General features: G+C 46.8%; 1 protein-coding gene across 1 annotated transcript in view; it reads right to left on the reverse strand.

Annotated features, from left to right (window-relative positions):
* CACNA1E (calcium voltage-gated channel subunit alpha1 E) overlaps positions 1 to 15,562 on the reverse strand; it is a 263,833-nt gene that overhangs the window by 73,245 nt on the left and 175,026 nt on the right. The window contains exons 10-19 of the mRNA XM_075067895.1: positions 12,754 to 12,807; positions 11,899 to 11,988; positions 11,299 to 11,508; positions 8,526 to 8,638; positions 8,068 to 8,180; positions 7,760 to 7,891; positions 7,303 to 7,375; positions 5,819 to 5,936; positions 5,245 to 5,312; positions 1,508 to 1,605 (exon numbers count right to left, since the gene is read on the reverse strand). Coding sequence (XP_074923996.1) covers positions 1,508 to 1,605; positions 5,245 to 5,312; positions 5,819 to 5,936; positions 7,303 to 7,375; positions 7,760 to 7,891; positions 8,068 to 8,180; positions 8,526 to 8,638; positions 11,299 to 11,508; positions 11,899 to 11,988; positions 12,754 to 12,807 — 1,069 coding nt within the window. The remainder of the gene's footprint in view (positions 1 to 1,507; positions 1,606 to 5,244; positions 5,313 to 5,818; positions 5,937 to 7,302; positions 7,376 to 7,759; positions 7,892 to 8,067; positions 8,181 to 8,525; positions 8,639 to 11,298; positions 11,509 to 11,898; positions 11,989 to 12,753; positions 12,808 to 15,562) is intronic.

Here is a 15,562-nt window from a genome sequence, read left to right on the forward strand (position 1 = left end):
AAGTCTAGTGTAGACACAACCTTTGAGTATCAAACTTATTCCACCTATCACCACTTCCTTCCAATTTGCCTATATCCATCCATTTTCTAGCCTTCTGCTACATTTCTAAATCCCTTCGTTTCTTAAAGTCTGTCATTCACAGTACATCCAGCGGCCAGCTTCCCACACACTGAGATCCAGCATGGCTCTGGAGAGCCCATCACAGCTGTCAGACTATGAGTTCTCTTTCCAACCCATCCCCCAATATAGCTTCTTCCACCTCCACAGAAGAGTCACACCAGCAGTTTCCTTTCCCAGGGAATGGGCAGGTCTTACAGCATCTCTGGCCCAACTGGAAGTAGGACATGCCAGAAATCCAGCAAAGCACCCTGTTATCATGACAATCTCAGCCCAATGTTGCAAACCTAAGACGTTCAGATAGCATCCAAACTATCTGGAGAAACAGATGAAGTCAGGAGCTTCCCTGAACCTTCACAGTAGAGCTGACCAGAGGATGACAACTCTGTTTTGCAAAAGATTTCAGCATTTGGCTTTGTTTAGAATTGGAATGGAACCTGAAAATTTCAAAATCCTCCACGGAAGGAAAATTCTAAAAAGATTTCCTTTAGGATCAAAACATTTGTCTTGAAAAAAATCAAAACATTCCATTTTGACTTCATTTTAGAATATATAATACCAAGTACAAACGTCTGAAACTCAAAATCATTTCAAAGTGAAAAAAGGAAATGTTCTGTTCCCAAAGTGACATAATGGGACGTTTCGAAACTGGCAGATCTTTTTTGCTTTTTTTCCCCCGAAACAAAATCTCAGCAAAATTGACACAATTTCCCAAAGCATTTAGATTTCTATGGAACTGCTTTTTCTGATGGGAAATGGTTCTGTTGGCATTGTTCTGACCACCTCTCATCTAGAGACTCACTCATTAAATCCCCTTTTTTGCCCCATAATGGAATCACTGATGATTGCCCCCCCACCCCTGCCAAAATGGAATTGCTAGTGGGAACTCCTCTTACAGAGGAGCCAATAGGGCTCCTTCCTCCTCCAGGAATAACTGTGGGGTCTTCTCCTTTATCAGAGGACTCAGTCCAGGCCTCTAGCAGAGGGTGTGGGTCTCTGACTCCACACTCTTAGCACATTCGGATAAAGACTTGAGCTTGGGATATTTAGGACAGTAAGCACAATCAGTAACCAGCACTGTCTGTTGATGTAGCTACCACCTTGAAACTGCCACGATCCTCCGTAATTAACAGCAGACCTGGCCCCTTTCTATTGGTCTTATCCAATTGTGTTGCTTCAATACCATCAATGAACAGTGCATTGCCCTGCATGAGAGCAATACCCCTGTGTTACCTGTACCCTAGATGTGCATGCATATGTACATGCCTTGCACTGGTGCTACCCCTTGCAGGGTCCCCTCTTTCTTTCATGGCATGAGTGGCTATCACCATAAGAGCTCAGGGACAGGCAGAAGTGGTTGCTGACACGGTGCATGCAGAGGGTGACTCACTCAATGGAGGGCATGTTTGGAGCAGACATCGGGCTGACTTCCTTGGCTTTCTGCAGGGCATGCTTTTGGTTAAAAGCCTCCTCTTCCTCCTGCTCATCCTAAATGTTAAACAAAAATGTCCATTACAAGGGAGCACCAGGGAGTTTATATCCATCCAGATGTTGCAGGGGATTTGCAGGGTTATGCTGGATGCAAGATGCTGCAAACCAGGCCCGGTGCAGCCAGTAAGAAAAGGCTCGGGATGAAGCCACCAGAGCTGAGATGAGCCTTCTGAATTGCCCGGTGGGGTTTTTATTTTCACAAAACCCAGCCAAAACTGACATGGTTTCCTTGTTATGCCCAATTTTTCTAGAGTTTCTCAGCAGGTTAGGCTCCACAGCAGTGCCCCATCACATAGTATTTGCCATAGCAGGACCTACTCAGTCTAGCATTCTGACTCTGGCAGTTGCTAATATATGATGTTTATCGGGAAGTAGATGAAAAATCCCCTAGTGCTCCTGACTTATCATGACCAGAATGTAAAGACCAGAACCCAGGATACCTTCGATACTGCTGCAGAGAAGAGGGGGGAGTGTACAGTATCTCTTTCCCTCCAAAAGACGTGTGACGGGAAACGGCTGCACTGGGGAGAATGGGACATTCCCTGAACCTAACAGACCCAAGCACTGCCAGTATGGGAGCTGAGAGGGGCAGAATGGGGCATCCTCTGACCCCAAACCAAGCAAGTGGGACAATGGGGGGGGAGCAGAGGGGTATGCATGAGGATGAAATTGGGAGACCACCTGATTCAATAGGGGTGTGGTGAAGACTGGTGCCACTCTGCCCCCAAAGTATGTGGGGAGGATCTGAGGAGAAGGGAGCTCACCCTGCCCCCAAAGCATATAGCGATATATACATGCACAAGCACATAATGTGTGTGGGGGTGTTCACACGAGCAGAGTGTGTGCACGGGTGCATGTGAGTGCCGTGGGGGGGGCACAGAGTGCAGGGGGGAGCGCATGGAGTGCATGTGTGCATGTGCAGTATAGGGCGTGTATGCAGCTGCGTGGTGCACGGGGGGGCACGTATTGGTGCTAACATCTGAACAAATATTTTCCGGGACAATTCTCAGCATAAGCCTGGGGCAGTTCTGTGTATCCCAGTGAATTGTAGCAGACTTTCCCTAAGATTTTATTGAGGAGATTGTAAAAGTTTGGGGCTGGGAGAAATTACTAGATATTCAGGTGCTTATCTATATCTGAAAATGCCCCATATGACCCCTGTATCTCTCTCCAACTTCTGACTCCCCTTCTTTCTCCTTTCCTGAGTCTTGTCCAGTCAGCTACTGCCCCTGCCAGTATCCACACCGTCAGGTCTAGTGGCAGGGGGAAGCTGTTCTCGTTAAAAGAGGAAATCCAGCAGCAGCAGCAGCCAACCCTGCCTAGGCATGGGCCAGGCCTGGACTACCAGCCAAAGCGGGTCTGATCCAAGGCCACAGTCTCTGTACTGGGCAGCACTGACATTTAGGTGTTTCTCTGCCTGTCTGACAGGGTGGTCAGGGTCCATTCCTGACCCTACTTGGGATCATATTACCCTCATGAGCTTGGCTGAGTTACTGCAGCAGGAAATGCCATTTGTGGCCTTACTTCCATTCAGCCCCAGTAAAAACCCAGCACACCCTTTCCTTCATTGATGCTGCCCAGAATAAAGGATGTGAGGAAATGGAGGTGAATGGGAAAGCCTAGATTTCAGTATCTCAGGTGCTTCGCTCCCCACTTTGGCCACATACACCATTCTGAAAGCATTAGAGCTCCACCCAGGGGCGGCTCCAGTCCCAAGCACATCAAGCACGTGCTTGAGGCAGCAAGCCGCGGGGGCCGCTCTGCCAACGCCGCGAGGGCGGCAGGCAGACTGCCTTCTGTGGCTTGCCTGTGGAGGGTCTGCTGGTCCCGTGGCTTCGGTGGACCTCCCGCAGGCGTGCCTGCGCAGGGTCCGCTGATCCCGCAGCTGCGGAGGCCAGCGATGGCCAAGAGCACGCCTGCGGGAGGTCCGCCAAAGCTGCGGGGCCAGCGAACTCTCTGCAGGCAAACCACCGGAGGCAGCCTGCCTGCCGTGCTTGGGGCGGCCAAATCCCTAGAGCTGCCCCTGGCTGCACCAATCTCCTCCCTCTGAAATTAGTGAGGCAGTGACAGTAGAGAGTGGAGGCAGAAATCTCCCTGCATGAGTCACCCTATGGTCACCCTTCCCCTCCCTCTGAGGTGCCATCTGCACTAACCAGGAAATGAAGTCCTCCCAGCACTGCTCCCCAATGGGAAGATACACATTTGTGTGTGTCTCCCCCAAGGAAAGGTAGACAACATAGTGGATTATTCTGCTCCATTTCACTCGACTCAAACAAATCCGATTTACACTGGTGCTGGAGGCTACTCGCGGAGTCCTGAGAGCGTGAGGAACAGACAGACCACACTGGAAATGGGCAGCATGGAGCCTCTATGCTTTGGGGACCAACCCATTCTAAGAGTAACAATGATCCTGGCTGTTTTTACCTACACACGGCAATCCAGATGGTATCACAACCCAAAGACTTCCCAGCAGGGCACTGAAGTCTAGTTTGGCATCGTCTCAAGCTGCGATGGTTAACTAATGATAACTGCACCAGTGTCAGACGGTAATAGGTGAGATGATTTTAAAATTGTTTCAGAATGCTGGACAAATCTTAGCTAATGAATCCTCACACCACACCTTGGGAGTCCGAGACAGGCTAAGCTGAGATGGAGAGATTACAGCCCTGATTCAGAAAAGCACTTAAGCACATGCGTTAGTTTAAGCATGGATTTGAGTACTTCAGTAACTCAGCCCAAGGTTAAGGGTCTATTACAGGAGTGGATGGGTGAGGTTCTGTGGCCTGTGATGTGGAGAGGTCAGACTAGATGATCATGATGGTCCCTTCTCGCTTTAAAGTCTATGAGCCCATGTGTGTGAGTGCTTTCTGGAACAGGGATGGACGTTAGCACATGCTTTCCTGAATCAGGACCTAAATGACTTGCCCAGTGGTAAGGGCTTGTCTACACTTGCAAGTTATTTTAAGTTAAGGTAGGGTGGGAATTGGAAGTGAAATAGCTATTGTGGAATAGCTATTCCAGTCAATTTCCCCATGTAGACAAGCCCTAAATCAGTGGTAGAACCAGGATTAGAAATCAGGCTTTCATCTCCAACCTTGGCCCACCAAGCCATGCCATCTTTCTCAAGGCAGGAGCTCAGTGATGCAGGGTCTTGATACTCTTGCCCTTCACCAACAGAAACACAGGTTGAAATCCTGCTTAGGTCCCAAGTGGAAGTGAGATTTGGTGGTCATAGCCATCACACTCTTCAAAACTACTGCTCAGTTCTGTCCAGGAGACGCCCAAAGCTGGAAGAGTAGTGCGTGACAGAGATGTATTGACGGAGCTCGGAGGAGGAACCGGGCTAGAACAGCAGGTGTGGGGCAAGGTTAGCGCTGAGGAGCAGACAGAGGCCAGACTCAGTGCAGTGTTAATAGCCCTCCTGTTCCATAAGCACTATGTTTACTCACAAATTTAAAACCAAAGAAGAAAAACAATAGAGAATGGGCTTCCCAGATGACCATGACAAGGACTCAGAAGTGGATTCCTGGGCCATATGGCATGGACCCTGTGTGGGGTCCATATGGACAGTCTGAACGAGGCTCATTGGGTAGTAAGGTGTGGTGGGGGAAGAGGGAGAGCATTAGCATCCCTTACCTTTGTCAGCTCCTGAGCATTGGCTAGGTTGTCCACAGCGATGGCCAAAAACACATTCAGCAGGGTGTCTGGGGGCGTTAAGAGTTGACACGTCATGTGATAATGGCCTGAGCTTCTACAGCAGCCAGTGGGGGAACACACAACCCCAGCCCCCTTGCCACAGAGGAACATGCCGGCTTCAGAGAGAGGAAACCAGCACCACTGAAGGGACCAGGCAGCTGAGGGGCCCTACTTCACTTCAGGGATAAACCCTCTACTTTTCAGAACCAGAAAGAGGCTGAATTTGAACCAGGGTGGTGGGGAGGGGTCCCATGGCCAACCTATAGCACGGTCCCTCAGCGGGAGACAGGAGTGCGCAGTGTCAGGGACACACTTTTTCCTCCATGTCTGAGGGGGGTAGTTGTAGGACCAGGCTCCTACCCCTGCCATGTGAGATGTGGAAAGGAACTTGGGACACTCACTCCCTCAATATGAACAGAGCACTGAGTCTCTGATGAGCAATGGGAGGAGTTATCTTCTCACAGAGAGACAGAACAGAGGCGCTCTCACTAAAACATAGCAACCAAGAGGATACAGTTTCCAAACAAGGTGAGGATGATGAAGTAGATGGAGGACCACATGCCTGACCGGACTCCACCCTGGGAGCGGATCCCGTTGTACATCACCTCATTCCAGTCCTCGCCCGTCAGGATCTGAACAAACAAACAGGCGGCACTATCACCCACGCTATTATTTTATATATAGCCCACCAGTTTCTATCTTCAAATGTGTGCAGGAGGTGGTCCAAGTATGGAGATCCTATCTCAGGGACAATCCTGCCCCACAGCTGGGTTACATGGGGAGAAGGGATCCTCCTCTCTGTGGTTAGGAATTAGGTGTCTTCCAGAGATTTTTGGAATCTACAGTGTGTGGCAACAGAACACCAGCTTTCATTTAATGTAGGGGCATGGATCTCCATTCCTTTATGCCAGAGTAACTCACTGAAGGGAATGGAGATACACTGTAACTGAATGGAGAACCAAGCCTTAAGCTTAAGAACATAAGAACATAAGAATGGCCCTACTGGGTCAGACCAAAGGTCCATCTAGACCAGTATTCTGTCTTCCGATAGTGGCCAGTGCCAGGTGCCCCAGAGGGAATGAACAGAACGCTTAATCATCAAGTGATCCACCCTGTTGCTCATTCCCAGCCTCTGCAACAAAGGCTAGGGACACCATCCCTCCCATCCTGGCGAATACGCCATTGATGGACCAGTTCTCGCATAATGTATCTAGTTTCTTTTTTGAACCCTTTTATGGTCTTGGCCTTCACAATAGCCTCTGGCAGGGTTTCCACAGTTGACTGTGCGTTGTGTGAAGAAATACTTTCCTTTATTTGTTTTAATCTGCTGCCTATTAATTTCATTTATGACCCCTAGTTCTTGTGTTACGAGAAGTAGTAAAAACACTTCCTTATCTACTTTCTCTACACCATCATGATTTTAAGACCTAATCATATCTCCCCTTAGCCGTCATACTTTTCCAAGCTGAAAAGTCCCAATCTTATTAATCTTTCCTCATACGGAAGCCATTCCATACCCCTAATACGGTTTGTTGCCCTTTTCTGAACCTTTTTCAATTCCAATATATCTTTTTTGAGGTGGGGAGACCACATCTGCCTGCAGTATTCAAGGTGTGGGCACACCATGAATTTATACAGAGGCACTATGATATTTTCTGTTTTATCATCTCTCTCTTTCTTAATTATTCCTAACATTCTGGTTGCTTTTTTGACTGCCACTGCACATTGAGTGGATGTTTTCAGAGAACTATCCACAATGACTCCAAGATCTCTTTCTTGAGTGGTAACAGCTAATTTAGACTCCATCATTTTATATGTTTAGTTGGGATTATGCTTTCCAATGTGCATTACTTGGCATTTATCCAGCTTCTAGATCTTTGGTTGAAAAGAGAATGTTAGAATATGAACCACCCCGGGTGGTGGATAAGAATCAGATAGCCGGGGGTATTGACTTTATGGTAGAAAAATCCAGCTGCCTCACTTTTACCAGGCCCCTACCTGAAACACTGTCATGATGGCTGCAGGGAAGGTGTCGAAGTTTGCAGAAGGAGTCCCATCCATGAAATTAAATCTGAAAACGAACCAAAGGGAAATGCACAAGGTGGAATATAGAGGTGGCACCACATCGCTGTTTTCTGCCTTCTTAGTTCTGATGCTCCTATAATAGCTTACCCCATCCATTCACCACTTCCCTTGACTTTCCCTTCTTCTCTGTCCCCATTTCACCTTTATCATGAGACAGGTAAGGAGCCTGGAGCACTTGTGCAGGAATCCGAACAGACATCATGCCCATCGTGCCCTGAACTAGCCTGATTTAAGGTCTTTCAGAAAAAGGAACATTATTGGTACACTGGTGTGAGCTGGTGGGTCAGTGTTTTCCTTGAAAGGGTGGGAGATGATATTATTCACTGTAAGTAAAAGGGCTCCAATCTTCCCTGGCCTTTCATGCACTTACCTGCCTCCAAACAGCTGCATTCCCAACAGAGCGAAGACAACAATGAAGAGGAAAAGGAGGAAGAGCAAGCTGATTATTGACTTCATGGAGCTCATCAGGGAGACCACCAAATTCCTCAGGGATGCCCAATACCTGGAAAATGCAGACATTACTGTAGCAGTAGCAGTAGGACTGTGCAGAACAAGGGGAATCTGGATCCGTGATGGCAGCCAGGCAAGAGCTAGGAGCCAGAAGGGGATAGTGAAAGGGCCAGGTGGGCTGAGGGGTAGGGAGCCAATAGGCAGGGACGCATGTTCCTCTTTACTTACTTCGTTATTTTAAATATTCTCAGAAGACGGAGGGCTCGTAAGACGCTGATCCCAAAAGAGGTTCCTGGTCTGAAGATAGCCCAGACCACTTCGAAGATGCTTCCCACTGTGACCTGGGGGATCAAAAACACACATGAGAACAGAGCCTGCGTATGTAATATGGGCTTAGAGTGTCAAGGACCATAGTAATCATAGGAAGTCCCTCTCAGGTGTGCAACTCCATGTGCTGGCCAGCCCTATGTAATCTGAAGCTAGTAGTTTGGATCTCAGTATGCTGTAACAGACTATGTTGCTTGCCCTTCTATCCCTTCTACTAGGCACATCCCCTCCCCACAGCTCTCTGGAAGGACTGTCCCATTCCCATTCCTCTCTTTAAGTTATGTTGTAACCTGCCCCCCAGAGACCTGCAGACTGTTCTGCTGCCTACAGCATTTGCTCTAGTTTCATGCACTGCTTACCCCACAGTCAAAGCAGTTGAAAGAGGAATGAAAGTAAAGGCGCGGCCCCATTCCATACATCTTTAAGGACATCTCCAGGAGGAAAAGCCCAAGGAACAGGAACTCTGCATAGTCTGAAACAGGGAAATTCAGGTGCATTTGCTACGCATCTGCTTCTCCTTATCTGTGCTTAGAAAACAGTGTAAAGAGCTGATACAGTGACCCCTGCATGGGGTGTCAGCAGACAAACCTTCAACACTCCAGGAGAACCTCTACCACTTGATCTAAAGGAATAACTCCATTAGCTGGTTGCAGCTGTAGGTTATTAACCTCCAGTGGCCCAACCACTGCAGGGGGACATGACAGACTTTATCAATGTGTTATGCTGATACTAGATTTTATGGGATCTTGGGCAAAGACAAGCAGGGTCCCCAAACAGAGTCCACTAATCCACTCAGCACATTCTAGGAGACAGGGCAAGCAGACAGGGGGATCAAGGTCCTTTTCACTGACTCTGTAGGGAAGGAACGTGGAATTGGTTGCTTCTCTCTGGAGATCTAGGAAGTTTGTGTATCATTAGCTGGTACACAGAGAATGGATCAAGGTGCTTGCCTTCACGAATCACAGATAATTGCACCCCCAAAGGGTGTGTGTTATTAGGGAGAGTGTCACAGAAGAATGGGTGCACTCACTGAAGTGAAGTCACTTCTGCAGTGGAACACAGCTGTGGTTTAATAGCACACAACAAACACTACACAACAGTTTTAGGGTCAGAAATGAAGAACTTCTCCAAATTAAACTGCAGGGAAACTTTCGTAGCCCTGATGTAATTACTCCACAGCTGGAGTCTGGCCAGGACATGCAGTTATCAGCTGTACGCTTGTGAAAAGTGTCACAGGATCTTTCAGGAGCATTAGTGGCCAAGTCAGTTTTCCATATTGTCCAAAAGGTGGCTCTCATTAGAACCAACTGCCATACCATATCATCTTGTGCTGACATCTCAGCAGACAGCTTCATAAACTTGAGCTGAATTCGTATTTGAATGGGAGTCTGTCATAAACAGATAGCTAAGGGTTAATGTTTCTTTTACCTGTAAAGGGTTAACAAAGGGAACCACACACCTGACTAGAGGACCAATCAGGAAACCGGATTTTTCAAAGCTCAGGGAGGGAATTTTTGGGTGTGTGTCCTTTGTCTGTTGTGTTGCTTCGCTATGAGAGTGATGTCTATCTCCAGGCTTTTAATCTTCTGTTCCAAGTGTAGATACAAAAGGTAAAGACAATAGTTTTTATATGTTTTTGTATTTAATGTGTTTAGTTTGCTGGAATGTTTAAATTGTATATCTTTTTGAATAGGTTTATTCATTTTTCTTTTAAGCAATTGACCTGTATATGTCAACCTTGAACAGAGAACATTTTTATGTCTTTTCTTTCTTTTTATATAACTTTTTTTTAAACCTGTTTGAGTTTTTTCTCGGTTAAGGCTAAGGAACGAGGAGGGGAATCTCTTGTGTCAGATTGATAGGTTGAATCTGCATGCCTGTGGTGAGGGAGAGACACTTAATCTCTCTGTTTGTGTTTCAAACTGAAGCAGAAAAATCTGGGGGAGGTAAAGAGGGAAGGGAGTGGTTATTCCTTTATTGTGAACTCGGATCGTAGTCTTGGGGTTCCCCAGGGAAGGTTTGGGGAGACCAGAGTGAGACAGGCACTGTAATTCCTGTCTGGTGGCAGCGCTATCAGATCTGAGCTGGTAATTAAGCTTAGAGGATTTATGCTAGGCACCCACATTTTGGACGCTAAGGTTCAGAATTGGGATTTATGCTTATGACAGAGTTTTTCAAGGTGTAGCCGGAGTGGTATACATTCAGTAGGTGTTACTCATCCTACCGTGTGAGCACTGAACCAATGCCCCAGGAGCACTATGTTGCTGTCTGTAGGATGAAATGTAAAACAGAGGTTCTGATTATTCATGGCCGTTAGTTCATAGCCGTCAGATCCACGGCAATTTTTTTTTTTTTTAACTCTGATGCCCTGGACAAACTCTAATTGGGAATTATATTCTGTCTCCTTACAGTCCTCATTGGATTCAGTTGGCTACAATACACTTCTCATTTGTGCCCAGATCTCTTGTGCAGCGTCATTGTTTCTATTAAACAATTCAAAGATGACTGCATTTCTATGCTGGGACAAAGGATTCCACTTTGACCTATCTCAGAAGGGTGTTAATTAGTCTTTGTTCCTTACATTACTACAGCAGGGTAAACTTATATTACGTCCCCACTTCACCCTGATACAAAACAGAGTCACCTCCCTTGCAATCTGTATTGGATTTGAATGACATGAGTCCAATCAAACTCATTCTTGTTTATCTGCTGGGAGGGAAGCAGAACTGAAAATGATTTCAGTGATGATGAGCAGGACAGCGGGCATCAGTGGAAATGGGCTGTGTACAATATTCAGGATGGCAAGCATGATTCTGATCTCCCTCCAGGTTCATGCCTGTCTGACCCCATTGACCTCAATGGAGTTCACTCCTGATTTACATTGAGGTGACAAGAGAATCATACCCAGTGCCGCCAACAGCTAAAGATCTTCCTGTAACAGGCTGTGAATTGCTGCCCTCTCCAGTCCTCCTGGAAAGGCAGCAAACCATGCCATATGCTGATAGTCCCTGGGGCTCCAAGCAACCATGTCTTACTTGCACAGATGGTTGACCCGTGGCCAGGGGGGTTGGTGTTCTGTACAGCCTGTGTCACTGTAACACACCCAAACAAGGAGAGGGACCTGGAACTCACAGAGGAGGTGGGTGAGCCATGGAGGCTGGTTATGATGGACAATGGCTACACAGGCAGTGTTGAGAGCCACCACGCTCAAGACGGTCCAATAAAACACTTGGGATTTCACCATATGGCGAACTGAGATGCGCAGAAGTCGCTCCTTGTGCCGGAAATAGGAGGCGCCATCCACTTTAGCACTCCTGATGCTGCCACGAGCGAGAGGGGTACCTAAGGGGGAGAGGCCAGAATTGAACAATGGAACATGGTGGTTTTGCTCAGCAGAGGACCTAACCAGGTCAAACTCCCTTCTGACCAGGGGATGAGAGGAATTATTTCCTCACTTAAGGGCTCCACTATGGCAGGATGGGCTTAACCTGCCAGCTCCTATACAAGCTCTGAAATGCAGCAGGAACAGTGTGGGGGCTCCATTCTCTGTGCTAACAATGAACAGAAACATAAGGTCTTAGCCCATCTCCACTTTGGCTTTGCTCCCCTCAGGATTTTACAAGATGCTCCACATCATTAGAGGACTTGTGGGGAGGAGACTCTGGACTGACTTAGCATTGGGCTCTAAGAAACAAGTCTATCACACAGGCTGACGAACTGGCCTCCACTCACCCACGGAGGAGATATCGACACAATGTTCATCACTCGAGTCACGATTCACTGCTTCTGTCCGGTTCCTTTTGATGGTTGCTCTCCTGAGCACTGGAAATGAAAAAGAGGGGAGCTCTAGTTACCACTACATCCAGGGCCGGCGCTTCCATTTAGGCGACCTAGGTAGTCGCCTAGGGCACCAGGATTTAGAGGGGCGGCATTTTGCAGCCCTTGGCAGCAATTCAGCGGCGGGGGGTCCTTCCGTGCTCCAGGTCTTCGGTGGTAATTCGGCGGCTGGGGGTCCTTCCGCACTCCGGGTCTTCAGCAGCAATTCTGTGGCGGGTCCTTCACTCGCTCTGGGACCTGCCGCTGAAGTGCCCCGAAGACTGGGAGCGCAGAAGGACCCCCCACCGCAGAATTGCCACCAACCGGGAGCGTGGAAGGACCCCCGCCTAGGGTGCCAAAAACCCTGGCGTCGCTCCTGACTGCATCTAAATGCTCCCCACAGACTGTTCAACTGACTCCTATCCAGGCTGTTATTTGGTACCCAGCTAACCCGGTAACCGGGGTCTCAGTAACTGAATGGGGCTGCCGTTCAGTTCCCAGCACTAAAGTAAGTCAGGAGCTCTGTACAGAGACACGCTGCAGATTGGTTCTACTCTCTCTGGCATGTTGCACTCTCCCTGACCAGGAGAGGCTGCTGTCGAACCCCACTGCTCTAACATGATGGCCTCCTGTTAACCAGCAGAAACAGTTCCCAGCACTCCCCAAAATCATGTATCTGGTTCCCATTGCTCTAGTGGGTTAAACTGGAGGTTATAGCTGGAGGCAGAAAAGGGAATGCAGCTACATTAGCTAGCTTATTGTTTTCCTTACCTTCCAAGGCTGATGTCCCAGCATTTTTATTCTCTTCAGCCAGCATTACTTCCTCTGCATAAAAACAAATGGTTTAGTAAATTGTCTCCAAGTGTCTGATATACCAGGGAATGAAAAGAAGAAAGCTCAGAGCACCCACAAACTTCACATCTGGTGCTCCCAGCCAGAGGGAGGAGGAAGGGCAGTGAGGGAGAAAGAGACAGAGAACCCGTCAGAATCACAGAAATGTAGGAGTGGAAGGGACCTTGATAGGTCATCTAGTCCAGTCCCCTGCACTGAGGCAGGACTCATTATTATCTAACACGAGACGTTAGTGTTTGTCTAACCTGCTCTGAAAAACCTTCAGTGATGGAGATTCTACAGCCTCCCTCGGCAATTTATGCCGGTGCTTAACCACCATAACACTTAGGAAGTTTTCCCTAATGTCCAACCTAAATCTCCCTTGCTGCAATTTAAGCCCATTGCTTCTTGTCCTGGCCTCAGTGGATAAGTAGAACTATTTTAACCAACTCTTTAGCACCACCTTCTACGTACTTGAAGATTGTTACCATGTCTCTCCATAGTCTTCTCTTCCTCAAACTAAACGAACCAAATTTTTTCAAGTTTCCCTCATATGTCATGTTTTCTAGACCTTTAATCATTTTTTTGTTGCTCTCCTCTGGGCTTTCTCCAATTTGTCCACATCTTTCCTGAAATGTGGTGCCCAGAACTGGATACAATACTACAATACTACTGAGGCCTTATTAGTGCTGAGTAGAGCGGAAGAATTACTTCCTGTGTCTTGTTTACCACACTCCTGCTAATACAACCAGAATGATATTTGCTTTTTTTGCAACTGTGTTACACTGTTAACTTGTATTTAGTTTGTGATCCACCATAGCCCTCAGATCTTTTTCTGCAATACTCCTTCCTAGGCAGTCATTTCCCATTTTGTATCTGTGCAACTGATTATTTTTCCCTAAGCAGAGTATTTTTTATTTGTCCCAATTGAATTTCATCCTGTTTATTTCAGACCATTTCTCCAGTTTGTCAAGAGCATTTTGAATTTGTTTTGAAGGTGAAACAATGGAGGAAAGGCAACATTCATTATATGAGAAAGCCATGCAGTGAAGTGGAACAGTTCCACCATATGACACCAACATGAGATAACACACGATTAGTCAGGAGATGCTGCTACACTGCCATGAGTGTTGATTAGAACTGTACTAATATGCAGTGGAGACTGGGAGCCATAACATGGCTTCCTGCACCTTGTGAATGAGCAGACACGATTTGACAGCAGTGGAAAGAGTCAGCTACACAACACTACGTCAGCCAACCGGAAAGAAAAATGACTTCTAATCCACTGTCCTGCTGCCTCCTCCAAGAGGTAAGCTCTCTTAAAGGCCAACAAAGATCTGTAATAAGCAGAGCTGGGCTATGTTTTTAGACAAACGTTTATTCATTTATTCGATGAAAAATGCAATTTCAGTTGACTTTAAACTATTCATAAATTTTGACACAAATAGTTTTGGTTAGTCACAAACTGGCTATAAGAGGAAGTGATGGTCATGCTACCACCCCTCCATTATAGCCTTTCGCCCAGTGGTTAGGGCACTCCCTGGATTGTGGGAGATACAGGTTCAAGACTCCACTCTGGAACAGACCCAAAATAGGACCTTTTAAATTCACCAAAAATTCTGAAAAATTTCAGATTAGGTTTGATGAGAACTGATTTTTTATCCGAAATTCTTGGGTCTCCAAAACATGCCTGGAAATCTCCACTTTCCCTTGCAGGATTCCCAGTACGCCCTGCTTCCACTCAGAGCAGAACACACCATAGAAACAACACTTCTTGTTGCATCTGTCCCAGCCAGAACCAGGAAGCACATAGGCATGAACCAAAATCCTAGATCCAAACTCTCCCGAACACTGGAGAAGTCAGGAACTAGAACTACAGCTGAACTTTGTGGCTTAGGCTCACCTTGAAGTTGATAAAACTTCTGTGAATCTCAACACATTGTTGGTATGAGTTTTGAATGAAGGTGCAAGTCTTTTCTTATTTTATCTGAATCCACTCCCCCAATCCTATTTAAAACCCCTTCCTACACACCATGCCCTAAACAGAATCCTTTGGCTAAATTCTTCAGTAACAAATGAGGACACAAGTGACAAACTGGTGACAAGTTAGAAAACAGGTGTGATATCCAAAGTCTATATCATGACTATTTGGAAATCTAGAGCTGTGCAGAAAAAGGCTTCATTTTCTTAGATTCAGTCACAGGTCGGGAGCTGGGGATGGAATTATTCTCACCAAAAAAGTTCTAATCAAAGGGACCATGCATCTAATCAGAAAACCCTGCAGGGGTGAAACTGGCTGGAAAGTGACTAACTGACCCTCACCTACTCTAATTTATGGCCCCACCATAGCAGATAACTTCAGAAAATGAAAAGCCCCACCCAGGCTTCTCAGTGTGGTGGGAAGTCCAACCACACAGGGCTTCAATATTTAACATATGGAATTGGCACCTCTATATAACTCATACGTACACACACAAATCTTTGTTAAAGTGAAGTGAAGTGCATGCTGGTGGTTTGACCTGTATACGACTTTTCAGTAATGTGATAGTTAAAAGAAAACACAAAAAACAAACACTAGAAACCCAGGAAATTCAGGGTTAAAGTTAAACTAGAAACTCAAATCTCTGAACATATGAATGTTCACAGCGATGTTACCAAACTGCCTTAACTCTGCCCCCTATATAGATGCTGATCTATCATTGGCCCTTCTTTGCACGCACAATATTAAAAATATGCTCCCCGGATGTGG

Source organism: Chelonoidis abingdonii, chromosome 7 (genome assembly GCF_003597395.2).
Source record: "Chelonoidis abingdonii isolate Lonesome George chromosome 7, CheloAbing_2.0, whole genome shotgun sequence".
NCBI lineage: Eukaryota > Metazoa > Chordata > Testudines > Testudinidae > Chelonoidis > Chelonoidis abingdonii.